The sequence below is a fragment of the Lasioglossum baleicum genome, chromosome 9 (genome assembly GCF_051020765.1).
Source record: "Lasioglossum baleicum chromosome 9, iyLasBale1, whole genome shotgun sequence".
Lineage (NCBI taxonomy): Eukaryota > Metazoa > Arthropoda > Insecta > Hymenoptera > Halictidae > Lasioglossum > Lasioglossum baleicum.
This window is the reverse complement of record NC_134937.1, coordinates 9,430,019-9,457,959: the sequence shown is the minus strand read 5'-3', so window position 1 is coordinate 9,457,959 and position 27,941 is coordinate 9,430,019. Positions and strand designations below refer to the sequence as shown.

Sequence of the window (27,941 nt, the reverse complement as noted above, 5' to 3'; positions counted from 1 at the left end):
ACATTATTTTCATATAAAAGTCATATTTAGTTTCATCGATCTGAAGTCGGAAATTCAAATAAATCGATTCAGGAGAATGATCGCACGCATGTGGCGCCATCGTATACATATATATTGATATATATATATATATATAGATTTATAGCAATTTGTCCGCTTATATAGAGATAGACTGAGATAGACTGTGCGGCCTGTACGAAGCGTTGAAGCGGTTGAAGCCCACAATAGAGCGGCGAGGGATATAAAGAGTGAGAGAGAGAGCAATAGTTGGTCGTGGTGCGATCTCTTTCTAATTGACGAGTTGGTGGGGAGAGATTTGCCCAATAATAGTGGGTGTGCGTAGTGAAGTGAGAGTTGACTGGCTCGCTGCGCCCCCACCAATTATCGGTGTGCGAGTGGGATAGATATACAAACCGCCGCCATTGTGGGCTTCAACCCTTCAACGCTTCGTACAGGCCCGCAATCTATCTCTATAAATCTATGTAAATAGAAATTTGTACGTCATCGATATAAAAAAGGATTCATACAGAGACGAAATCTGTATGAAAACTTTTCAATTTCGTTTCCCCGCATTTTGCGACCTTGAAATCCTACGTGCGTACAGTGTTGTCGGTACTCGATGCTCACATATAGAGAAAAATGTTAAATTATTATGTCCTATGGTGTATTGTATTAGATAATAAAATACGCATAACAAAACGTATGTTACAACTGATTGGTATCAAGTGTATTATGTTCTTGGTTTGTTCTCGAAATTTATCGACTCTACTTTCACTGAAATCACTTCTCATCGGTGGTAATCAGAGGTAATACTTGGCAATACCAATCGGAATGAATGCAATAAATTTCGAAAATTGTGTACTCGACAGCGCCATCTGCCGATATAAATTGAAATATCATTTTTCTAGATCATTTTTCGTCATGGGTACTAGTGATGTAAAAAGGTGTGCGTAAAGGATATCGTGCTGAGCTCATCTCACTATTTGTGATTCATCCAGATTCATCTGTTCTGGCTTCGATGGCAGAACTATGTGCGAAGTAATCGAGTAGTTAATGTGATGTTTTGTGAAGGCAATAACGAGGTGAGTCCCGATCATCTTTTGCGATTATAACGGTAAAAACTTTCGGTCCGACATTTTTCCTCGTGGCGAACGCAGATACCGTTTTTTTTCTCTTCTTATACTATCCAGAGAAATCATTTCGACAAACGCTAAGAGTACCGAACAACAGCGATTTGAAAAAAAATGTTCGATCGAGCTGTGCGAATGAAACGGTGCACATTCGAAATACTTGGTTGCGCGTTTAATTGTGACGAAATCGAATATTCCATTTGGCAGAACTGGGGGATAGAAAATAATCGTCGCGTGAAAAACAATTGACGGACAAACGTTACCATTTCGAACAGGTTTATATCTATAGATAAATGTTTTGCAATGGAAACGAAGCTCCTTTACCGTACTATTAACACTTTCGTAAACGTTCGAATGAGTCGTGATTATTTATTGAAACGACACTGTTCTTCTTTCTTTCGTGGAAACAGTTCCAGTTTATTGCGTGATATGCACCGTAATTGCAGTCGCGCAATAGATGTTCCTTACGAATCATTCACGTTTACGAGCGTTTAGCAAACGTAGATGAACAATTCTGTGAAATGTACGTACATTCTTCTACGAGAAGCATTAATCCTCTGCTAGATTATTTTTACGACGAACGTAATGCTGATAATAATTGTGAAATCAAATATTCGATGAAACATGGTCGCTTGATTTTTGTTTTAGAATGCCAATACAGGCACCACAGTGGACTGAATTTCTTTCTTGTCCAGTTTGCTGTCATGATTTTGATGTGGCAATACGTGGCCCTATATCATTAGCATGTGGTCATACTATATGTCGTACGTGCCTTGCAAATTTACATCGTAAACAATGCCCTTTCGATCAAGTAAGTGACATCACAATTATCCTACATGTTTTCGTTAAATTGTATTAGTAGCGGATAATATTTTAATCGACTATGTTTCTCTGTTTTTATTATCGAGAATGAAAACATCTGTGCGTCAACTTGAATATTTATGAACTAAGTGAAACTAAATTATCTTTTCAGAGTATTATCAACACAGAAATAGAAAGATTACCAGTAAATGAAGCTTTACTGCAATTAGTAGGGAATCCCGTTCCCATAAATGTTGCAACAGCTTACCAGAAATTACTACCACCCGAAGACCATGCTAATTATTTGGCTGCTAAACGTTGTATTGAGGAACTTGCTCTATATCTCAAACCATGTCAGACAAATCCTACTTTAGCAGCAGGTATTAAAAAAGCGAAAGCATATTTTCTATATACGTTTACCAACAAAGTACCTCGAATGATATGAAATAATGTATTAATAAATGTAATATAGGTGGCATGGGACTAATTTCTCGGCCGATGCAAAGAAAACTAGTGACTCTTGTGGGTTGTCAGCTGGTTGTGCCAGAAGGAAGAGCGCGTGCGGTGAGAGCGGCCAGAAGTTTAGGAGAAAGATCGGTTACAGAATTGATACTACAACACCAAAATCCGCAACAGCTTAGCGCTAATTTATGGGCTGCTGTACGTGCTCGCGGTTGTCAATTTCTTGGGCCAGGTATGTTACAACGAATCTAACACAGTGTCATCTCGATAATTGTCCAAAACATGACAGACATGAAGGCCAGACATTTGGGAAATTTATCGAGAAACCACTGTACTACTAAAAATGTTTCTAACAAAACCCAACACGTGTAAAATAAATTCGTTCACATTTCGAACAGCTATGCAAGAAGAAGTGTTGAAGCTTGTTTTACTGGCTTTGGAAGATGGATCAGCTCTTTCCAGGAAAGTGTTAGTCATGTTCGTAGTTCAACGTTTAGAATCACATTTTCCCCAAGCATCTAAAACAAGTATAGGACATGTTGTACAATTGTTATATAGGGCAAGTTGTTTCAAGGTAGTATCCGTTTACAGTTATCATTGCGGTGATCGTTTGTTCGGCGAGATACTTAATCAGAAAATTTCGTCAGGTATCTAAACGAGAAGGAGATTCGTCGTTGATGCAGTTGAAGGAAGAATTCAGAACGTACGAGGCTTTAAGACGAGAACACGATGCACAGATTGTGCAGATTGCAACCGAAGCTGGTTTGAGAATAGCACCTGATCAGTGGTCTGCGTTATTATATGGAGATACCAGCCATAAATCTCACATGCAAAGTATTATAGACAAACTTCAAACTCCGCAGTCTTTTGCTCAAAGTGTACAAGAATTGGTTATCGCTCTTCAACGTACTCCCGATCCCGGACAATTAAGTAGTCTAAGACCTCAATTAGAACTGTTAGCTGCAATAGATCCTAGCCCAGGTACCATTTACTTCAAGTCGTATTTGTTAAATAACGTTTGAGATTGTCTTTGATTCTATTTACTATCGTTATTACAGAAACCGAACCTCCCACGTTAGCAGAATGTTGCGCAGCGTTAGAAGCTGTCAGAACGGTAGTTGCAGCATTAGTGGAATTTATTCAGCAACACGGTAACCGAAAAACACAGGATGGTACTCACAATGTAGGCCCAGGTCAACCAAAATATAAAGTGAGCATGTGTCGAGATCTTACGCTTAGGGGATCTTGTCCCAGGTCCACAAGCTGTACCTTTGCTCATAGCGACATGGAATTGGATAAGTAAGTTATGTTCAAGAAAGAAGAATACGTAGTCGTGCATCGGATATTTAATAGACGATTTTCATTCACTCCATAGATACAGATCGAAAAATAGGAAGTTGAGTATCAGGTCGAATTTACCTGTGACCAACAATTCGGATATAAAGACGGACAAATCGGTTACCGGCTCAAATAATAAAACATACAAGCAAAATGATGATTTACCTTATCATTCCATAAAATCACATGATAATACTCACAGAGACAGTAAGTATTTCTAAGAGGTAAAATAATATACAAGAACGATCGAAGTAAACGGTTCCGCTATTTTCTTTTCTAGATTTCAATTGTATAAATAAAATAAATCCAATGCAACATCACACTCCTTCAAGTGAAAACAATTTTGTTGGCTCTTTGACGAATTACATGTTACCACCCCCGCAAGGAGCGTCACCGATGGTACCGAACAAAAATATGGACATATATTGCTCTCATTACATTGTGCCCAATGCACCTGTTGATTATCCGACACCTAATCTGAATATGTGGGACTCGTCGCAAGTTTCATCGAACGTAACCAATGGCGTTACAAATACTAAAAAGGTAAAGTAACTCTACTCTTTCTTTTATTTAATAATAGACGTAAGTAACACGCATTAAACTGTTAACACATCTATGTCGCAGCAGCGAACAGTAGCTAAAACATTGGCGATGTTGCTACAACGTAGAATGGAGATTTTAAATGAGTTGGAAACAATTGTCAACAAACAAGTGCCACAGATAAAGACGGTACGAGCGCGCGATTACTGAATTATTGTAATAAATATTTTTCTACGTATTCTTTATTATATTTGTTTTCATATTTTGTCCACAGAATTACGATATGCAGGGAGATACAGTATCGTGCAACTTCTCCATATGGACAAATACACCAAGCAATCTCATGGTTCCTCCGTCAAATATAAATTGTAACAACAACTTTCGGTGCACAGATCCGATCTTATTTGACGATGAATTCGTGCCATTTGACGCGTCATCTAGTAATAAATACGGACCAATTTCTAAATTATCCAAAAACTTAATGAGGTAGTAATTACAATTCATAAGAAAATAATTATCGATAGAAATTTAGATATTAACGGAGAGCATATAAGCGGAATTACACATATTTTTTAGATCTAGTAACGGTGTACAACCTACCAATTTTTATACTGAAGGAACTGCACCTCCTCCGTATCGTCCCATGCCAACGGCGAACTCTGTTACATCTTGGTATTACGGAAATCAGCGTAAGTAAAATTGTCCTCTTTTTGTAATTTAACATCGGGCAATTGCCCGATATTTGTAAGAATTTAAACCAACCGAATAATGCTTTAATTACAGCTTATTCCGCGATTGCTGCGAACAGCGAAGTACAACCTATCAATACTTCCGGTTTTGGGGACAACTATATCACGTTTGGTCGGAATATGTCCGAGTCGACTGCACACACTCAACTTTCACGGCCGGAGTGCATGTCTAAAGAGTATGTTGATAAATCTACAAACTTATGAAATATAGATCTATAACTAATGTAATTTTTCAGCTTGATCCTCGAATCGCAAAGAGTGAAGCAACAGTTGAAACATCTTGAAAAGAAGATCAATGATTTGAAGGTATTATTAAATTATCGATTTCTCGACACTGCCACGGAATTTTCTTATAATGCAAGCAATAAATTTGTAATCGCCATAGTCTTTGGTTTGGTGGAATTGGACCGCCGATCTTTATGCATTTATGAAGAAATTATAGTAGTAGACTAGAAAAATTTGTAACAATCAATGCGGAATACTTTTATTTTGCATAAAGATCCGCAGTCTAGGTGGCAACTTGACCAGAAAATTTTTTGGCGTTGGATACACTGAAATATTTTGCATATTTTAATTGTAACATATGAAATATATGTTCAGCTTGCTACACAAGGAGCTACTTTCACGGCTGGAGAAAGGCTAGCACAAGAGCTGCAAATGATCGAAGCTGGCATTAGGGAAAAAGAAAAGGACGTACGAAATTGGAGCCCGTACGGCACTGTACCTTGGATTCAATCGTCAAATAATCTGCTCGGCACACAAAACTTCAATCAAGACTACAAACCAGAAGAGGTAAGTCGTTTCGTTTTAATAATTAGTTCAAAATTGAAATACACAACTGTACTACACGAATATTTTCCAACATTTGTAAAAAATGTTATCGTGAATATTTCTATAATTCAATGATTTGAACGATTCTACAGGAAGACACATACGAGGCCGGTATCGCGAATGATATGCGGGAGTTAGAATTGCGATGGGAGTTCGAACTTCAAGAGCAAGAGAAGCATTGGTCGAGCGAAGAGGACAATTCTAAAAAATAATAGTAAGACAGTAAATCTTACTAAATCGTCTACTTCTTAGATCTGACCTTATTCGTTTAACGGCGACATGTTCTTTTGACATGCGCGAGATAATTTTTTGTGCGAACTTCCATGCATCAAGCATGATACACACACTTTTTCCAAGGGAACGACTGAAAGTGAAGAACAAAAAAAAATAATAGAATTTGTACTATTTGCAAAGAATGAATTTAACGCCCTTCTAAATACAATTAAAAATAAGAACTCGCCACCAGACGATGACAATTTAAACATTATCACTAGATATCCAGAGAAAGGAAATTTATCATTCGCTCTTCAAACTTCGTGGAAAATTTCTCTTGTTGGTAGTAGTGTAACATAAAAAGTGGATTCACTACTTTCCCATGTACTATGCCTTTGCAAGTCTCTTGGTACATAGTATTCGTTCTATCACCGTGAAAATGTGTACTATCCTCTAAAATGATAAACCAGCATAGAGAGAAAAAGAAAAAAAGAAAATACTAGCTACAAGTATGTGATACTCCGAAAGAATTTGTTGATCACAGTTTGTCAGATCCTTCATGACGGTAATTCATAACTTAGTTATGCAGGAAGTCGCAACATTTTTTATGTTTATTAGTCGCAGTAGCAATTTGTTATAGAGATATCAATGTATTGTAAGAAGTGAGAGTTAGCCGCCGCATTGGGATTTACATATATAGAACCGGTGAAGGTTTGATAAGGGATCCCGTTATGGTGTTGTCATAATGGCAACATTCATTGACAAACTGATCGAACAGACGACAAGAAGCAGATTTGTTAAAATTTAACAGAAATTAATGTCAGTGTTTTATAAACATGACAGGATGTAGTATATTTTGTTTGTATGTTTGCACAATGAAGCAAAGGATATTATATTACTGATACATTCGGAAAGAATGCTATTTAACCTGCAACGAGGTTACACGATAAAAATATTACGAAATACATATAGACGTTATGCGTAAACACAAAATTAACATATTTTGTTAAAATTTTGAATAATTAAGATATATATTTGCTCTAATTAATATATATGTATATGTATATTTATATATGTATACATGTATTTATATATCAAATTATTGATTTTTAGCTTATAAAAAAAGTTTTAAAATGTTATGTAGCTTTCTTGATAGCATTACGTTCTATGGTTCATGTTTTCATATCTGAAAATATGTTCTTGAATAAAATACGATAACTACAGTATATCGTCATAATATTTTGTTCAAACTCTTACATGAAACGTTAACTTTTTGGTTTTAAAAGTATCTTTTTTTACCGAAATTCATTTGCGTTTGGAATTTTAATTTGAATCCGTCTCTCTTTAGAAATTTGATAATACGGTAACAAGATCGTGGAAAACAATGTATAAAAAGAAACTTTATCTTATATGCTGTGATTTTATTTTTTAAAATCGAAAAACATATATTACTTAAGTAAATAATCAATACCGAAAAGCCTCCTATTTTGTATTTTGAGTATGAGATGTTACAATTTCAAATATCTAAAAGTTCGAGAAAATTTTTTAGTATACATGAAAGAAAGTCATCGTTTTTCTTTTCAATTTCTCGTGAAAAATGTTTTTCAATTCCATTGTGCCTGATAAAAATACTGTATCGCATTTCATTTACTATTTGTGACAGTGGTTTTCATATTGTAATATTTTTACACTGACGGTATATATTACTTTTTTCTTACTTATCGATCGATATTGACTAAACAAGCGGACTTTCAAATTCAGCGAACGTTTCGTTTTCCATTTTTTTTAAATTTTCTATGTTCATAACACAGAATTGAACTGATTGAAAGTCACTGGCGCAAAACTATTTTTTACTAAAAGGCGAATGAATTGAAACGAGACAGACTGTTATGTATGCGAGCTGCAGCTCTCACGTTTGTAAATATGTGTTCGATTTACGGACTTACGAGAAACCAAAACAGTCACATTGGCTTCCTCTTAACTATCACCTTAATTTCTTAACTGTGAACGCAGTTTGAATGTTAATATTATTGGAATACTTATATCTTGTTCTTATTTTCGTTCTTATACATGTATTACGAAAGAAAAGATGAATTGAACGTTCCTTAGGAGAAAAGCATGATAAACGCAAGTACTTCATTCTACTGATAAGAAGCTTAGAGAGATTCTTAATTACTATATTTTCTTCTCTTGCATTTCATATACGACTACCGTCGAGTAAAGAAATTTTTCTTCCCGTTATTCGACCTTATCTACATATTTAATATTATTTGAAATATGTATCTCACAGAGAATGTGATAACGGAAAACGTTTCGTCGAATCAAATACGTTAAATGAAGTTTACGACCTGTTTATACTGTAGTGATTTACGAATTGCAATAGCTTTTGGGTTCTTCTCTATTTTTTATGAAATAATATATAGCATAAATATTAATGATTCCAGTTTTAGTGGAAGTGACATTGTAGACTTTTATGAGACCTTTAGAGATCAAAGACAAAACTTGATCTTTTCTATCTTTCTCATTAAAAAATAATTGTTTTACCTTTGCTACTACGAAACTAGATATGTTCGAGTAAAATGATTTCTTTCAACGTGAAATGTGCCTTTTGAAATCATGCAGTACTACAAAGCTGAGTGAAACGTTTTATAGTTGCACGCGTTAGTTTCTCTTCTCCTTCTCTAGTTCTGCGAATACGAGGCACATTGTTCTGAATTAGAAAGAAATAATAATCCCAGAGCATAACTAGTTAACTTACGAAAAATTATGAGAAAAATGGTGCAATTTTATTTGTTTTTATTATTTTCCGATACAAATTCTTTTTCATGTTGTAGTGGAATACCATGATGCGAGAAACAAAACAAAAATGTACCCGAATGTAAGAATAATTAGTTTAGTCTACTCCAGCTCATAAAAATCATGTCTTTCTAAGTTATGGTTGCAGTATTGCCAGTCACATGGAGTAGCAGATAATCTATTTTTAATACTTAACACGAAAATGCAAGCTTTCTCCATTACAGATTTCAAAAAAAACATACGCGACACTAAACTATTTGTTCGACGATTGGCGGTAACATTGGTGTTATAATTACGTCTAGATTCGATGCTATATTTATATATATATTTGAAAACTATGTTAGAAACTTTATTTATTTTGTTACTGATTTCACAGATAAATCTGATAAAGACTTTAAAATTTATGTAGTACAAATTTTCTATTTGCTACGATGAGAATTTAATTTGCAATCGCTATACACGTTTATCATAAGGTTTACATTTCGAAACATGAATTGGCCACAGTACTGAAGGAAGTGTGCGACAATATTGCAGAAAGGGGCCACCTTTTGATTTTCGAAAAACGAGAATGTACTTTTTACACGAGCATAGTCTTCAAATTTTAAACGATTATTTCGATATATTTCGTTGCAATAGATCTGCTATGATTGCAAATCAAACTCTGATGGTTTTACATGTTTGGTGGCAATTACCATTTGTATGTGTCGTGATATACATATACAAAAATTGTTGGACGCGAATACTACATTACGCATACATATATATATATTATGTATATGTTTCTATTCTAATTACATTAAAGGGCATTTTTTAGTCTGAGCACAAGGTTGAATATAGAAGATCGAATGTTCCTTTCTGTAAATGAATACCGTCTTCAGAATTCGTTCAGATACAAACGTATGTGTTTGTCAAATTGACTAATTCCGTAAGCTCCCGTTTCGCAATCGCTGCTCCTTTGTACACTATAAATGTAATTCCTTTACACGTACGACTGAGAAAAAAAGAGAAAGCCTTGTACACTTTACATGTTTCCGTCGTTTAAAGGAATTATGAGATTCGATAATCTTTCTAGCGATCCATTCGTCAGATGTTTGCCCTTCGATATGTTTCTCTGTCGTTTTCTTTCTCTATTTCTTTTTTGTTTTTATTCATAATACGATTCGTTGATAAATGTAGAGTAAAAGCAAAGAGGGCTGTGTACACTGGGAAGTAATAAGCGCAACAATACTGTTTGTGCAAGCTTCAGATTAATTGCATGTTAAACATGTCACTATGTGTATAATGATACACGCGTACCTATGTTAATGGTATGAAGCCACATACAATCTATATTAACGTTCTTTGTTTGAACATATGAAAAAAAAAACAATAATTATTATATACATATCGGTATATAATTGCATATAGTCAGCGCGCACTTGGCACTTAACAGTACGAATGGTACTTTTGTGACATTTATGTTAAATTAATTCCCGATTGTAAGATTTTTGTTATACTAGCCGTAAACATAACGGGCAATGCATTCGAATACGTTCAGACACGTTAGACCAACAGGAAAGGAAAGAATCGATTGGAATTTTCGTTTATATTTGAATAGAACATCTTTAATAGTATAGACATATATGTATGTCACGTGTTCGCAATGCCCGTTGTGTTTAATTGTAATTGTTAGTCTGGCATTTTTAATGTATTTTTCTAAAATAAATAACTATGGAAAAACCGCATTATATATATACATATATGTATATATAATAATATAAAAGGATGGCATGTTCATGGTAAACTTTTTATATATTATCCCGATTCTACTATTCACCGCTAGAGAACAGATTTTTCAATTATTAATCATACAATTACAATGGTAGGATTAATTTTTGTGAATACATATTTCCTGATCCATCGTGTAAGAAATACTTATATATCTATAAGAAAAGGATATGTTGTTCTCAGTTTTCGTTTATTAGTGGCACGCCATCACCAGACAAAACGAAATTCGAGATACGAATGCTTCGACAATAGGAAAGAACACTTGATTGGGGGTAATGGTGCATAAATGTCGAGATAAAACTCTTCGAATGTTTTATATCGTCTATGAAAATCCACGAAAGTTTAATGTATTTTCTAACAATTGTACTGTAAGTGAAAGTGTAATATATTTATCTATTCAACATACATAGGAGTACTTTTTTACGAATCGTCCGTTCTAATGCTGATTCTAATTCGTCCGAATTGCAGAGTTATTTATATGGAATTTTTCAGAACAGAAATTTTTATCAAATTCAAACTATTCGCGCGTTTAGAAAATTCTCTTCGCGTTACGGAGAGCATAACATTTTTCTAAAATTTGTCGTTAGATGGCGTTGTTGGCCTCAATCGTGAGAAATCAAATATCCTCGTTCCAACTTGGAAATTAAATACCAATTTAGAACTACAGACATAATTGCAACACACTATTTTCAAATATTTGCAATAGTATATAAATGAATTTGAACTACCTCTAATTACATCCACAATGTATTGGTATATAAATAAATATTTAGTAACATATTTCAATATATTCTCTTCTTATCTTGACTGAATTCATATTTCCAACGTTTGAGATTGAAGCTGTACATGAATTCGAACGATTATTTTCGGCAATAATATTTGAAATTGAAAATGAAGGCAAAATACAAATATCTTCATTCTTCTTCAAATAAAATACTATTTTCAAAAATTACTGCCTCAAATTTAAAGCACAGTTTAAAATAAATAGGATTATTTACTATCTACTATTTAAAATGCTATTTTCCCATTGCTGCAAACTCTATCCTGACAAGTGAGTTCAAATTCACGCGACGCGCGCGCCTTTGCCCAGTAGATAAGTTTGGTAGAACCGCGCACAATCCAGGACACTCCAGCGACACTGAATTCAGTAGTGCATAAACGGTTGTACCGTAACTGTTGTAAGGTTCCGAACGCGAGTAGTACGGTAGCCTCATTGTGGTTCAGTGAGTAATACAGTGAGTGTACACGGTCGATTTTATTGGAATTACACAGCGAGGAAGGGTGTGGAGTTCCGATCGTTTTCCGTGGTCTACTTTGATCTTTACAGTGGGCAAGTATTCAGTGAGAGAACGCGTGAAATATCGACGACGTGACGGCCACACGCAGGATTACGTTACTCGGTAGGTAGAAAACGTGCCAGTTATTCAGAGGAAAATCGATGCACACTGCTCGCGAGCCACGTGTGTGATGCAGTTATGAGTTCTATCGTAAGCTTGTTTAACGATCAAAACGTTCCGTGCAGTGATCAGAGAAAAACTCGGCGAGTGGAGACCCGTAGCCTCGAGAAATAGAAAGGAAACGGGAGAGAAAATAACGGTGACGTGTCTGGGTGTATGTGTGCGAGGATACTGTGTGAGGAAATCCTCGGAAATATTTGGGGAGCACAGGACGTGACAGAAACATGCCTGGTAATCGAGTAAGTGCCGTGCATGGCGTAAAGCCACCGCATTATCTGCACGAGTTGCCGGCCGAGGACGAGGAGCGGCTCGAGAAGATATTTCAAAACTTAGATCAGGACGGAAATGGGAAAATCGACGTGAAGGACTTGTCAAAGGCGCTCCGCGAGGTCGGAGTCGATAAATACTACGCCGAGGTAAGCTGAATTTTTGAAAACTTGCGTGAAGCTCTCTGTACCTCGACGTAGGCGACAACGTACGATCGAACCGAGCAATGCGGACATTGCATGTGACTTTCACATTCCTGACAAATAGATTCTTCGGAAAATACCGGCTATCAATTACTTTTTACCCTGCCATTCACGTTTACTTCAACGCTCCATTCATTCCAGTCGCACTTCCGCTGAAAATCCTGCTATAAGCGAGATTAGATTGTTCACTCCGCGAAAACGCGTGTACGCATGCACAACCATTAATCGCGTACTGCAGATGTTACATAAAATTCAAAGTTCTCGATTACTTCGAAAATAATATGATTTTATATTTTATTTCGAGTCTATCGCTGTTAAATACAGATTTTTCCACGTTATTTTTGCGCGTGAGATTACGAATTTAAATTTCATAGTTATGTAACTCCAGAGCTTCATAAACTATTTGAGTATTCAAATTTTATTCAAATGTATGACAGTTTCTAATATTGGACGGTAAAAAGCGAAATTTCAATTGGCTACAAATAATCTGGGAATAGATTTACACACATTTTTGCCGGACTCGTACGGTTTCTCTGTAGTACATTTAAAGAACCCACAAAAGGATCTATATATACGTAGAGATCTCGAACTTTTCAGTGTATTTATTACCAATATTCTTGAATACAATTTTTCAAGTATCCCACGACCACGTTATTTATTTTATGTTTGATACGATGATTCCTAGATTACAGTAATTGTTTTTTCCAGGAATTCTTGGCTAGATCGGACAGCACCAAAAGTGGCGACATTAGTCTCGCGGAATTCATACATTATGTCCGCGAGCATGAAAAAAATTTACGTCTACAGTTCACCCATCTTGACAAGAACAAAGACGGTTAGTAAATCTAAACAAGAAATATTAACCGATGAAATGTTTTCAACTGCGATGCAACACCGAATTATCACTGAAAATAATTTATATTGCGATTCTAGTGTATTTGCTCCGATTGTTTTTCATTATACTACTTATTGACATAACAGGGTCTTGAACTCGTCTCAACACGGAGACACAGAAAGTTTGACTAGTTGAGCGTCATTATCTACTGTGTGTTCCGGATAAGCATCACCCATCACGTCATCCTACGTAACAGTAGATAATGATGTCTGCGATCCGAGGGGTTAAGGCCGCTTCAAGGTCGTATTATGTCCCATTAAATTTTTTACGCAATATAATTTTATTGCACTTATTTATTACGGTTTTTGATCGCTCAACAAATTCGCTAACATAAATTTCCTCAATTTCACAAATCGGAAAAGAAATAATTCTCGAAAATACGAATCGAAGAAAAAGAAACAATGTTTCATTTTGTTAGACGCAACATCTTTTCCTGAAGCGATATTAATCGATGAACGACACTATTCATCGAAACACAAACCTGTAGCAATGTTTACTACGTGTCGAGGAGATCAGATTACTGTTTTGTCGTCATTATTTCTTATTATTCATTCGACATTGACGCATCGTCGTTCGGTGTCGCGGAAAACACAATTTTCTTTGTGTTGACCGTGTTTATGACTTGCTCTTTATTCTTTCAGGGAAAATTGACTTGGAGGAACTGATAAAATCGTTCGAGGAACTGGGCATAAAAATGGCCGACGGCGAAGCGAAGAAATTGTTGCAAAGGTAGGCAGCAACGATTTGTGTACGTTTGTGCAAATCGTACAAACGACGCGACGTGTGTAGTTGAGTAGAAACGTATAGTTCAAGCTATACGCTGCTCTGGCGACAATAGCATGAGTCATCGGAGCTTCGCGCGCTGGGATCGATACGTTGATACATAAATCTTTTTCTATTTCATAATTTTTATTCGCAAGATAAAACGGTTGTTATTTCAAGAATCTCTTATCGCTGTCGATTCACATTGCTTATATTATCCGATTTATAGAATGGACAAAGATGGAAGTCTTACGATTAGCTTCAACGAGTGGCGAGATTTTCTACTTTATGCCCCGAGTACCGATCTCCTGGGCCTTATCGAATACTGGCATCACACGAACGTAAGTATGTTCACACGACTTTACCATTGGTGTAACTATATTAGAAAACTAGCAAGTAAACATAGAATAACGTCAAATAAATACTATGTGTCTTCCTTTTTTTTTTAAATACTTTAATACAACATTCGCTATTAACTAACGAGTCTAACATATCGCCCTTGATGGCGTCCATCAATTAAAATTAACCTCTCAACTAGACAGCGGATCTTTATGCAAGAGAAAAATTTTCTACCTGAATTGCAACAAACTGCGCTAAATAGAAATGTATTTTCTTTCTTAATATGTACACTGAATGCAGAAAATCCGCTGTCTACTCTTAACGATCGTTGGGATTCCATATACAAACTAAATCCTGTATCATTCTAGAAAATAGTATCGAAGAGACTAACAACAACAGAAAAACCTAAAATAATTTATTTAATAAATTGTTACGAACGAGTTTTCGTAGTGTCTTTATTTTTTTCTCGGTCCTCTTTTACGATTGACGCGTATTATAATTTCCGTAACGATTGTCTGGAAACGTGGTTCCGTTTATCTTGAACAAGCGGTAAAAGTTACGCGTTCTCATCCCTCGTTAATGAAACACAAATGCAGCTGCGCAAATGGCTCTATGCGTCTGCCCGCTAGATAACCATTGTACGATGAACTCGTGGATGTAGTTTGCATGTGTACAAGTGGTAAGAGATCGAGTCGATTCCGGGCCTCTGATTGGTCGACAGAGGGGGCTCGACCGGAGGTGTGACGTGTGGCTGTCATTCGAAATGACCTTGATAATCTGCCAGCTGTTTCCAGCACCTTTCCCCGCTCTCTGTGTTCGACGTCCACCTCTGCTCGTCGATTCGGTTCGTACGCGCAAGCGCGTTACAAGCGCGCACGCTTCACGCGCATGCGTCCTCAAAGCCTCTTTTCTTTTTTTATCCCCGCACAATCGCTTACCCTCGTATAGTGATCGGAAAGGGTTGCAAGTCGAGCGATGCGCTTTCTAAAGTTCTAATTCGGTTTTCGAAACGGTCGTCGAGTGAAACCTTGCATTCAGAGTGACTTCGAAATTGGATGTTCCGATTATATTAAATTTTCAAATTCCTTTCCCAGTAACAAATCACCTACTTAACGTTACGTCCTCGCGGAATTTGTAACCCTGACACGATGCATAGGTGTAGCGCACACAATGATAGGAAACGATGTTATGCTAATTTATCAACGCACCAACGGTTTCATTAGAAGTGATAACGGAAGGAAAACACGTAAATTATATATATATATATATTCGCGATCACTTATATCTTGTTATCTAACAAACATAATGAGAATATACCTACTGCAGAAGTGTGTCTAATCTGACCTTTAGTTTCTCTACCTAGCCAAATATATTGCACAGATCAATGATAAATGATCATTTCACATTAAAATTATTCGATGAAAGCACACGGATTACTCGAACAAGAGATCAAGTCGAATTTTCACGTAGACAAATGAATGTTTATAATGGAACGCGTTACACTTATCACATTTTCTATTTAGTTTGAACTTGATTGTAAGCGGCGGGCTTTCTTAGGGTGGCGAAATATGTCTCAACGTTTCGTCAGCCGAGTACATATATGTGCTAGGCTGTGAGGTCATCGTCTGCTGGGTACAGACCCGACTATAGTGCTGTACCACAGGTCTCGGAGCCCTAGGCCTAGAGACAGCGCCGCCACGAAAACTTGTCGTCATAAATTTTAAGAGTTCTGTGTGCGTGGACCGACTCTTTATGTTCCCTCTAATTAACCATCGAAGCAAGTAAGACATTTACGTTATTTCTATAAGTAGTTTTACAAATAGAGAATCACGTTCCCTCGTGACTTTCAAATTGATTAGAGTTTTCCGAGCGCGTCAGTCGCTATGAAAATATACGAACATGTTCACGTTGCACCCGCGTGTCAATATATGCATTCGGAAATGTACTTACATGTATTTACCGTTTGGCCCGGTTTATCAGTTTCCTCAAAGGATGACGTACTTCATTATGACTCGGGTATTTCTGTGATGCAGCTACCATGACTGGACTCGGTTTTATTAGTTAGCGCGTACTTCGCGCGGGTACGAACATCATTAAATCAATTCAATAAATTTTTCTCTTTTCTTTCATCCCCACTTCCTTATATCCCCGTCGACCTTCGAACAAGCTCGCAAAAAGCATTTCCCCGCTTTGCAGTTGCTAAGGAAAATTGTATCTCAGGTGTCGCTACAATTTGCGAGTCAGGATGGTTAACTTTCACGTGAAAAGGGGGCCACGTGGGTTACGCATTCTCCGCATACTTGTCGGGAGCCAGCTAAAACGTACTTAACTTTTCGTTACTCGCATATTGTATTTACAACCTCGAAACTTTAAATCTAGCGTTTCAAGCGTAAGCAAAGGTGTCGATCGCACTAACAAATATTTATTTATGCAAGTAGTGATAGTAAAAATTTATTTATGTTGGACTGATGTAAAGTTCCGTGTAACCAGCTATGTAGAAAGCGGAGTGCGAGTAATTGATGGTTGAATACGGACATTTCCTATGTATAACCTTCAATCGTTCTCACAACGTAATGTTGTAGTTACTAAACTGTAGATTTTTCGGGACTAATTTACGGAAATCGGAGCAACAACATGTTTATCGAAGATTCGGTCACATATTTTCTAAACATTTTCAAACATATAATATAATTAAACATTTCACTATAATACATATTTAAACTAAAAATAAATTACTTCGCCAACGTCTGCTATATTTACTTTCTTTTTTTAAATACATATTCGAAATAATCCAGGTTATTCACACTAACCATACCGAGCGCGAAATGTGACTAGCATGTGTGCATTGTTTTATAGAAATCGCAAGACTAAGTTTATTTAGATTTTTCGCAGTTTTTATAACAACACGATGAATAATCAGAAAATAAAAAATGCGAAATCGGTCATGGTTAAAATAATCGTAGTACCAGACGTTGCAAATATTACGGGAGATTTTCCACTAGAGTTTGCCTTGCTCTGTAATAGTTAGACTGCGGATGTTTATGCAGTTTGCAATTTTTATAGACGAATTTAAAGAAAGTGGAATAAACTAGAATTTTATTTCCGGTGGTAGATCCTTTGCAAATCTGAAATACATCAAAACTGTACTAGATTCTGTTGAATTTGATACTCGAGCATTTTCTCAACATTTTTATAAGCCACAAAAGCATGAAGATCCGCAAATTTAGGTATGCACCCATTCTAACAGGTATTCTCCCAGATATACGTACATACCTACTGGTGTGACGCATGCTGTAGAGTAGACATTGTAAGTGAATGGTGGGGGCATCCCCGGATGAACCGATTCTTCGTTCCCTATTCCCCCACCGTTTCTTCGCGCTCGTCAGTCTTTAGTCTCGAGATCGGACTCCGAGCTTTCGAATCGCTGGATCGTGGCGAGGCTCGTTTTCTTTGATTCGCTGTGTGAATCTTCAAATAGTTCTCGTTTTTATTCTTTCGCTTGTTCCCTCCGTCGTTCACGTGTCCTCGGGCACAACTGACACGAGGATAGTTCACGTTGGTGTAGCACGCGAATCGAACCGCGTCCTAGTCTAAATATTTTCCGGCCTAAAGTAATCGCAGTGTATTTATATGTATTCCGGTGAAAACCGTTCGCCGATTCCGTTATATACATATTCGTTAGGGATGTACACGTTAAAAAAGCCGGGAATTTTGAAGCACGAGAGCATCCCGTCTACCTGCCAGGTTTGCGAGGAATTTCTTCAAGGCTATCATGAGCTTCTGCAACGGGTGAGTGTCTCTCTCACCATGCTGTTCCAATGTTAGCTATCTATGGGCACTCAAAAGGGGCAACGAGTCCAAATCTGGCCGGGAATTACACCGCGGTTCTAACCTCTATCGTGTATTTAAAATAGAATTTCGAACGTACAATCTCTAAATAAACGCCGTGAATACTTCTGATAAATTTTCTAAGATTTCTGAACTGATTGTGCGTGACGATTCAAATCCGCGTTTCGATACGGATTTTGAGGTTAGACACGAGGAATCGTTTGATACACCGTTACAGATTTCTGTCTGCGAAGTCGGTTAGAGGTTATGGAAAGGCTGGGCGAAAATTCACGTGGCGGGAGGAGAAAGCGAAAGCTTGAGAAAGAACCGTTCTCATAGGTACATTCTTGAACGCTCCGACGACATTCTTGCGAAATTCAATTCGGCTGATAAAACAACTTATTTGTACAAATATTTGCGTAACGAATGTTAATTATCGGACAGCTTACGATGACGCGTTGTTGTTGTCAAGTCAAATAATATCGAAACTTGTTGTCTGTATGCTTGCATATATAATTTATTAGTTAAAAGTCGAACTGAAAACGGTTCGAGAATAACCACGAGCTGACCGGCGAAAACTGACAGCAGCTAGACGGAACACGTGTTCCCATTGATTCCGCGCTCGCGCGAATGCTGTAGGAACCTACATTTTAAATAGCACGAGAGTGAAATGTGGCTCTGGCGAAGGATATTGAGAGCAAGTTTCTAGCAGTTCAGACACCATAGCGTTAGGTGTTAATGCATTGACAAATTGCTGGACTCATTCATGCAAAGCGATGATTCATCGTGAATGTAAAATTTTCTGTCCCTTCTCCGGTTTGTTCGAGATTGTTCTGCTTTAAACATTCCTCCGGCGCGAGCGCGGGAACATTCGTAGCGTTCGAATAAATGGGAAGCGGAACTACCGACTCGTAAAATCAATTTCAAATTATCAAAATAAATAATTGCACAACGAATTCTATCTTTAATTAATCCTATATTTCTTTTGTTTTTTAATGCCCGTCGCTAGAGTGTTGATATATCTATATTTTTATATCGCCGCGCCTAAGTCTTGACCGTCCTCTATTATTAAATTAATGCCATTATGTCACATGACATTTAGGCAGGATTATTGCATTATGTCAGTGTAATTGCATAAGTCCGGTAATCCACAGGTAACAGTATTAAACGCAAATAATTGCGTAAAACACGCGTGATTTTCGGAGATTATTTATTTCGGAATCGAGTAATTGATTCTGCGTTTTTTGCTAAATAAAGAATCCTTTGAAAATCGCTAATATTACAACAAGAGTATTAACATTACTATGGCCGTCATTTATGTGCCATGCTTCGATACGAAATATGTATGTATGTATTCTAACCGGTGACCGGACGATTGTTATCCGACACTCGACTCGCGATATCGATTTCCTCGTAATTTCTAACCAACATTGCCGTTCGTATTTTTGCGACAGGTAGCAGATCGCTAGAAAACAAAATAATTCAATTGAATTCGTTGATACAATCTCTTCATCGGATCGGGAAGATCAAAAAAAAAATTCAACAGGAATTTCAAGCAATGACTGCTTAGCATATGTACATATATCGTCCGTTCGTTAATCTTATCAGTAAATCTTTTTAACCCGAATATTTAGCGTGTACGATTATCTACAGGGTGTCCCAAAATTCGTGGACTTCCTGAAAGGGGGTGGTTCCTGAGACCATTTTCCTTTGCAAAAATGTTATCCGCGGCTTTGTTTAGGAGTTATTAACGAAAAATACGGGCCAATCAGAGCGCGCCATCTGTCTATTGGCCGACTGTGGCAACTCGCGTCTAGGTCGCGCTCTGATTGGTCCGTGTTTTTCGTAAATAACTCCTAAACAAAGCCGCGGATAACAGTTTTGCAAAGGAAAATGTCGCTTGAAATGGTCTCGGGAACCGGCCCCTTTTGGGAAGTTCACGAATTTTGGGCCTTCTGCGAAAGCTAGGTTTTCAGATAATAAAGCAATTTTTCCCGTAAGATTTCTGGCCTGACTACACTATACCGATGATCTTCTGGCTCTCATTGTACATCGAACGATCTCAAATTACATTTTCCATAGGCTCTAAATTCACTATATACATGCCCCTATTGACATAAACGTGTTTTATTAGCTATTACTCCGACGGTAGATCAATTTTCCTTAATGTCACGATTGTTCTGTTTGTCCACGCGAAGTAACGGCGTGCATGATGGCGAGTCGAATGGATTACGATACCCGATTGTAGGCGTTCTCTCGTGAATTCTCTGTTCCTGCCGCACAACCAGGATTAAAATAATCAGTCTCGTGACCAGCGTGTGTCTTCACGCTGGGAGAGATATTAACCGAATAGATGTGGATTTAAAGGCGACATTGGGCGAGACACCAAGTGCAATCTGTTGGCTAGCAGCCCGTACATAACCACAGAAAGCTGCTGCACGCTTCTTCTACCTTTTCAGTTCTGTTGTTCGTTCAACCAAAATCGAACACGCCGCGACACGATTGAATATTTCTCTTTTATATACGTAGACGTAGACAATGGATATCGCCGCGGGCGTCGATACCGACCACTTCTTCGTGCTTTATCAAGTGACGTATTCGTTTCGATTTTCCGGTATTCTTTTTCATCGTGCTCGCTTGCTCACATCTATCGGACAGTGCAACAGTTCAAACACAAAAGAAAGCCCCTGGTGACGAAACACTTGTTCTTCAGGCGGTTTTCTTTTTTTTTTTTAAGAAGATCCTATTACGTGTCCCATTTCGAATATTTCACGAATTGAAACCGTCCCTCGGTGTTCACATCTTTTTATAAAACATTTACATCTTAGGTTTTTCTACTGATGTGTATAGTATCATAAAAATAACAAGATTAGATTTTATATACTGGAGTCAAAAAATATATTCGATAAATTCCCATGAAAACACCTTCGCAATTTCAATAATTGTCAAATAAAACATCTAATATGGATCATTCGACCCCTCGTGGTAGGTTTAGTATTAGAAAAATAAAAGTAACGAAGTTCCGGGCAAATTTACCTAGAAATAGCAGAACAGTATAACTTATTTCAGGGAAACCGTGTCCAATTGCCACGAGGAACCTATGAGGGTTAAAACGATTAAACCATAGTACAAGTGCCGTTATCGGAAATATTTAAATGTATTCCGAAGCGTTTAAAAAACGTTTTTCTACGAAAATTTCCAGACAGTTTAGCAAAACGTTTAGTCGCCGATCGAAATGTTTTGCGACATTCTTTTTAAGCAGTAATGACGATAGAAACCTCTTGTGTAATCAATCGAAGATGTACAAGGTCGAAATCTAATTCATTGAAACCCGACAATGAATCCGGCTTCCCCGGTGCAATTTCGTAATTTCGTCTATCGATTTTCCCTGTTCGAAAATTTCAGTCCTACGAGAACAGGATTAGATTGTATATAGTCAAGATCAGTGGATCTACTGCAAAATTGTCGAGGGCCCGCAAACATCATGGCGCGGCACTGTTTACGGCATTTAGCTTGCTCACTTGCTCTCGCAATTATAGAACATTTCGATATATTAACTCTCGGAAAGAAAAGACTTGGATTATTTCTATGACGAGCACTCGTTTGACACGTGCTGCGTGAATGTCTGCGTCTACCTTTGCGCTATTTATCGAAATATCTTCCGTATCCAGTTGATGATAAAACATTCTTTTCCCCCCCACTCCGCGCAGGCAGCAATATCGTTTTCCCTGTTATTAACTGGAAGTAACAGTTATTAAAAATCATTAGCTTTACCTACCTTCGGTTACTCGCACTCTACTTTCTGTAGAAAGTTAATGTATTAACTGTTTTTACTGGGAACAAATTTTTATGCAATGAAACAACTACTTTAATGCAAAATAAATATTTACTAGTGTAGTCGACACACCTTTGTTTACGCTTGAAACACTAAATTTAAAGTTTTGAGATTGTAGACACTATACGCGAGTAATATACTGTAAAACAGTATACGCGAAGTATTCGTACACTTTTTCAAAATTGGACTCAACAGCTTGAGCTTTTTTCAGACGTTGGTGGGATTAGTTGAATTAGTAAATAATTTTTTTTTAAATTGTTATTTCTTAATAGTTATAAAAAGTAAAGGTTATGGTGCAGATAAAAAATTTAAAAATCGTGGCCTTTTTCCTTGGCAATTGCGACCGATAACAATTTAGAAAAAACTTATTCACAAAAAAACTGAAGCTGTTTTCAATTTTGGAAAAGTTATTCGTTTTGAGAAGGTGAACGAATACTTTTTACACCCTCTGCAAGTACTAATTCTTTTCACTGAATATGTACTCTGGAAAGTTAAACTTAAAACATAATTTTTAAAGATGTCCTAATTTTTAATTCGTGCGACCGCAGGCCCGTGTTTCTAAAAAAGCACGGTGTATACGTACACGTTTTTCTGTCGACCTTTGATATCGGTGCCAAGTGAAATTCCATTCGGCGTTTTTGGTGATCCTTGAATATTGGCCGATTTGTATAAACTTTCACTTATCGACTTATCCAATGCCCCGCCAATGCCAAACCGTTTTCTAAATATTGTTCTGGTGTGTGTGTGTCGAAATTGTCAAGGTCGTTTCTAGTGGCGTGCACATTGAAAAACCGTCTCCGACGTAAATTGAGCCGAGCCGATCATTGGAAACGGCACGTGGAAAAATGTGACGTAACGTCTGCGACCGATAAAACAGTCGAAAATCAGACGTTGTATATTTCACGATGTCTGGCGTGAAAATTGCAACTGATCGGAGTTCAAGAATTATCTGACACGTGGTGTTCCCCGACTACCGGATCGAGTACAGTCGGCTTTTTTAGCACGACTGATCATGCTAAACTAGTTAATACCAGCTTCTTTGAGCGCAAGTCAGATAAAGAGATTCTGTCGCAGCATTTAATTCCCCGATAGGATGTGTGTCCACACTGTTCATCTTTCCCGAGAAAAAATTCAAACGGACATGTCCGAGCGGCTACACGATTTGTGTACCGTGTGTACACGAATTTGTTGTGAGCACGCTTAGAAAAAAAATATACATATATAATAACGAATCGGATAGAACATTAAAACGTATGCAACATGGAGATTAGGAGGTTAAATCGTTCGCGAATTATTTGCGCACGACATATCGAAACGAAATTCGATTTCTCGCGCTATGGACTGTCTTCAAATGCAAGGCAGTTTTGCCCCAATTCTCGGTACATAACATGCGCATAACCGTAGAAAAAACACGATGCCGTCATCACAATCGCAATGCATTGTATGCGACACGATTGATTATAATTTCTATGACGGTTTTCAGTATATGGATATTGGTGAGGACATTGGCGTCCCCGAAGATTTCACGACTAGCGAAATGGTCTCTGGAATGTGGTGGCGACACTTGGTGTCCGGTGGCGTAGCCGGTGCTGTCTCGCGAACGTGTACCGCCCCTTTGGATCGGATTAAAGTGTACCTGCAGGTGAGCTTGAGAAATAAACATTACTCGGAAAGGATAACGGTCGAATATAATACGACGATTTTTTTCTCTTTCTTTTTTTTTTAACGAAATTTACAGTTTCCAGATCAAAGAAATATATGTCGAATGTTTTTTCTAAAAATCATCCATATCTAAAGGGACGACGAGTGACAACGTTGAGGATGGAAAACTCGATTTTCCTCGATATGTCAACGACGATGTTCGCTCTAGAAAAAAAATTGTGAATTTTTTGATAACAAATTTATCTAGGTATGGATGATTGGCAAAGAATAGGAAAAAAATGCTTTTATAAAGATTATCTGATGTGTAAATTTCATAAAAATCTAGTCTTTTTCTTTTGAACGACCTAACGTGTTTGTTGTTTTCGTTCTTCGGATAATTTTTTCAATAAAACGTAGAGTACACCTATTAACACTAACCGTACCACGACCGTAATCATTGAAATGATGAAATTGATCAATAAGTTTCTTTATTTAATCACGTATCATTATAAAAATTGTGAAAAATTTAAATAAATTCAGTCTTGTAATTTTGATAAAACAATGTCTATCCGACACATTCTGTGGCTGGTATGATTAGCGTTAAAAAGTCTAAATATTGTAAACAGTGAGATTGTAATAGAGAAAATGGTCAGCTTCAGCTTTGTTTTATTTTATGACGAAGAAACATAATTCCAGGTACACGGAACCCGACACTGCAAAATTATGAGTTGCTTCAGGTACATGCTCCGTGAAGGTGGATCGATTAGCCTTTGGAGAGGGAACGGTATAAACGTACTTAAAATCGGACCTGAAAGCGCGCTAAAATTCATGGCTTATGAACAGCTTAAGAGAGCACTTAAAGGAAATGATGTACGAGAGCTCGGATTATACGAACGATTAATGGCAGGATCTTTAGCCGGAGGAATCAGTCAGTCAGCCATATATCCGCTAGAGGTATTATAAGAACATTAGCAATAGTGCAGCAGAGAACACGAATGAAAGTATCTGTACCAAACTATGACTATTCATTTCGAATGATTCCTTGATTATCTGTGGAATCTAAAATCTCTAAGAGTACATCTGAGAGATGTTTCAGAAAATACAATGTAGATGATCCAGAGATGCTTCCATCAGTGCTCCTTTTGGTAATAGTAATAGTAATACAAGTCGAATGTTTATTACCGGATACTGATGCTATGGCTGATGTGTTTCAGGTACTCAAAACTAGATTTGCGCTTAGAAAAACAGGAGAATTTTCTGGTTTACTCGATGCCACAAAGAAAATATATACACAAGGAGGTCTAAGATCTTTTTACAAAGGTTACATCCCGAATTTAATAGGGATACTTCCATACGCTGGTATTGACCTGGCCGTGTACGAAGTGAGTACTTAGAATTATGCGATATGTAGTATATTGAATGTGTAACAGGTGTTCCGATTCTAATATTTGTCTTTCCCTTATAGACTTTAAAGAATAGGTATTTACGAACACACGACAAAAACGAACAACCACCGTTTTGGATATTATTACTGTGCGGAACAACTTCTAGTACAGCTGGCCAAGTGTGTTCATATCCGTTAGCTTTAGTTAGGACACGATTACAAGCTGATATTGCACCAGATAAATCTCCTAACACCATGGTCGGTGTTTTTAAAGAAATTATTAGAAACGAAGGATTCCGTGGATTATACAGAGGTTTAACACCAAATTTCTTAAAGGTATAGCGCAATTAATCATAAATGTAGGTTAACTATAATTTTGTAGAAGCATTTATAACCTTATCTATTTTCGATTTCAGGTGGCCCCAGCTGTATCGATTAGTTACATAGTCTACGAGAATTTCAGAGGACTACTAGGTGTAAATATGACGTGATGAATATTTATGTTATAGGTGATATTAATTTAATTAAATTATTCTTTAAATCTATCTAAAGATATATAAAGCCATTCAATCATCGGCTAGTATAAGCAATTTGGGCACGCTCCGCCCCTTGTTGAACGTAACGTCGCTTATTTATTGTTAACTTGAGGCTTTCCCAATTATTTAAGCGTTCACTATTTCTACTTCTCCCGGACGTATCAACGCTATCATCGTATATCGATTAACACACGTTTGTGAAAGATTTCAATCAAGAGAGGCTAATTGTAATAAAATGGTCAGTATAGGGGATTCGAAATAACTTCCAATGCATTCGTACGTGTACATTGTGCGTATGTTCGATACATGGCATTAATGGTTCAGTTGTAATCCCTGTTGGTTATCCACATGTACATTTCTGTTTCTAAGAAGCAGAATAAATGTGTAGATTCTTCATTTCGAAATAGAAACGATAGTACAAAAATCTTCGGAAAAGAAGTATTACCACTTAATTTCATTTTATCATTTCTTTTTATGAAAAACACAAAAATGGAGAAAAATACGTTTGGTCATTGAAACTCAAAAGAAACTGAAATTTTTCACATACAGTTTGCAAAGTGCTCTGAAAATGGTTTAACATGTACATGTATTGATAATACGAAACATGGTTTTATCAAAATATAAACGAGAATGTATTCCTTAACAAATACACTAGAAAATGTTACGAATTGTGAAAATAGGGAGGGTAGGGTTATATTGATACTGTGATATGTATGGTTATAAGCTAAACTGGGAACGTGATTCAGTGCATAACATCTGAAATTTATTTAATTTTTATTAATTCTATCGTCCAGTCACTCGTCGACAAAAGTAATAATATAGTAATAGTAATCTCTCTGGAAAACAGGATGTTATGCTGTGAATTGCAATTAGAAAACTGCACGTTTCATCGATCTTTTTTATAATTCATGTATTAAAAAAACTTACTCCACGAACAAATATTAAACGCTGTTCGTGCGTTATCTGTTACACAATTTGTTCCGACATAATTCATCATTCTGGTTAATGAATATTACGAACAAGATGTGTATATCGTGTATATTATAAATATGTACAGTGACGCTTTATGGAAGTGTATCGTCGCGAGATAGTATTTATTGCCGCGTCTATTCACTTTTACCCATTAAAAGAATACGAATGACGAGTGATGGTGGTAATGCTCGGCAATCTTCGTAATACATTCTGGATGAACGCGAGCTAATATTTATGGTACTGCGTTTATAGAACTAGGAGTACCTTAATTACTATTTTCCATCACTTTTTACATAGGCAGAACATATGTTTAAATGCAAAATCGCAGAACCCGTGTTTTGGGTAATTATAGCATTTACAATTTTAGTATATTGTACAGGAAAATATCATAATTCGTGTTGACATTTGGTGTAATTTTTAAGTTATGAGACAGCCATGATATTTTCAGAAGAATGCTTTGTAAATAATTCTTATAAGTTGAAAAAGGGAGCTATAAGAGAACACTTTCTTTTTAGTACTCTACGCAAAAAGTCAAATATATTATACAATATTACACAGTTTTCTTTGCTGATCTGGTAGTTACTACAAATTCGGAAACAGTGCGAATTGATGAGGGCTATTCTGGTTCTTTTTATGGCTCGATGTTCATGTACACGTAAGACTTTTGTAAAGAATAAACATAATTTATACATTATTGTAAAGCAATTTGGTTCCTATATAGTTAACACTGGTTGTCGAATTTGACTGGTGGCAGATTATGTAATACATGTTTAGTTTCATGTTAAAAACGATCTTCCTGCCTCAACCTATATATATATATAGATATGATGTACAATATATATGTATGTTATAATATTCATCCTACATAATATAACATACATATATACATATTAATAATAATATTCCATTTAAGAATATATGTAAGTTGTGCTTCGTATAAAAATAGTCACTTTTTACTGTATTACCTATTTACCTGCTACTACAGTTTTATGTCTCATTCACCAAAGAATATCTTTTATGATTTTCCGAACAATTATATATAATTGTTTATTATATTATTATCTTGATATACTGACTCTTGTATGGAAAAAATGACTATGAATATTTATTCTTGCAAATAAAATAATCCTGTAGAAATTTTACGTTACTATTTTGCTAATTATACTTTGTATCTTCACGATGTATCTTCTTGAAT

General features: G+C 36.6%; 2 protein-coding genes across 7 annotated transcripts; both read left to right on the top strand.

Annotated features, from left to right (window-relative positions):
• Positions 1–908: 908 nt before the first annotated feature.
• On the top strand, positions 909–11,032 carry Roq (RING finger and CCCH-type zinc finger domain-containing protein roquin). Of its 3 annotated transcripts, none has more exons than XM_076430286.1 (16): positions 921–1,082; positions 1,779–1,941; positions 2,104–2,311; positions 2,404–2,625; positions 2,792–2,967; positions 3,041–3,374; positions 3,452–3,692; positions 3,769–3,938; positions 4,012–4,274; positions 4,359–4,460; positions 4,546–4,757; positions 4,848–4,960; positions 5,055–5,196; positions 5,257–5,326; positions 5,621–5,812; positions 5,944–11,032. In XM_076430286.1, the coding sequence occupies exons 2-16, from the start codon at positions 1,780–1,782 to the stop codon at positions 6,061–6,063; spliced, it is 2,727 nt and encodes a 908-aa protein (XP_076286401.1). In that variant the 5' UTR covers positions 921–1,082; position 1,779; the 3' UTR covers positions 6,064–11,032. The 3 variants fall into 3 exon arrangements, with proteins under 3 accessions (XP_076286402.1, XP_076286401.1, XP_076286400.1); XM_076430285.1 differs by having other exon boundaries at positions 4,356–4,460; XM_076430287.1 differs by lacking the exon at positions 1,779–1,941 and having other exon boundaries at positions 909–1,082; positions 4,356–4,460.
• Positions 11,033–11,760: 728 nt separating this feature from the next.
• Scamc (Short Calcium-binding Mitochondrial Carrier) lies at positions 11,761–27,810 on the top strand. Of its 4 annotated transcripts, XM_076430295.1 has the most exons (9): positions 11,761–12,500; positions 13,263–13,389; positions 14,091–14,178; positions 14,441–14,552; positions 23,697–23,855; positions 24,551–24,808; positions 25,069–25,236; positions 25,320–25,574; positions 25,655–27,773. In XM_076430295.1, the coding sequence occupies exons 1-9, from the start codon at positions 12,309–12,311 to the stop codon at positions 25,727–25,729; spliced, it is 1,434 nt and encodes a 477-aa protein (XP_076286410.1). In that variant the 5' UTR covers positions 11,761–12,308; the 3' UTR covers positions 25,730–27,773. The 4 variants fall into 4 exon arrangements, with proteins under 4 accessions (XP_076286410.1, XP_076286412.1, XP_076286413.1 ...); XM_076430297.1 differs by lacking the exons at positions 11,761–12,500; positions 13,263–13,389; positions 14,091–14,178; positions 14,441–14,552 and adding exons at positions 15,546–15,796; positions 16,108–16,331 and having other exon boundaries at positions 25,655–27,770; XM_076430298.1 differs by lacking the exons at positions 11,761–12,500; positions 13,263–13,389; positions 14,091–14,178; positions 14,441–14,552 and adding an exon at positions 15,546–15,796 and having other exon boundaries at positions 25,655–27,772.
• The last annotated feature ends 131 nt before the right edge of the window (positions 27,811–27,941 follow it).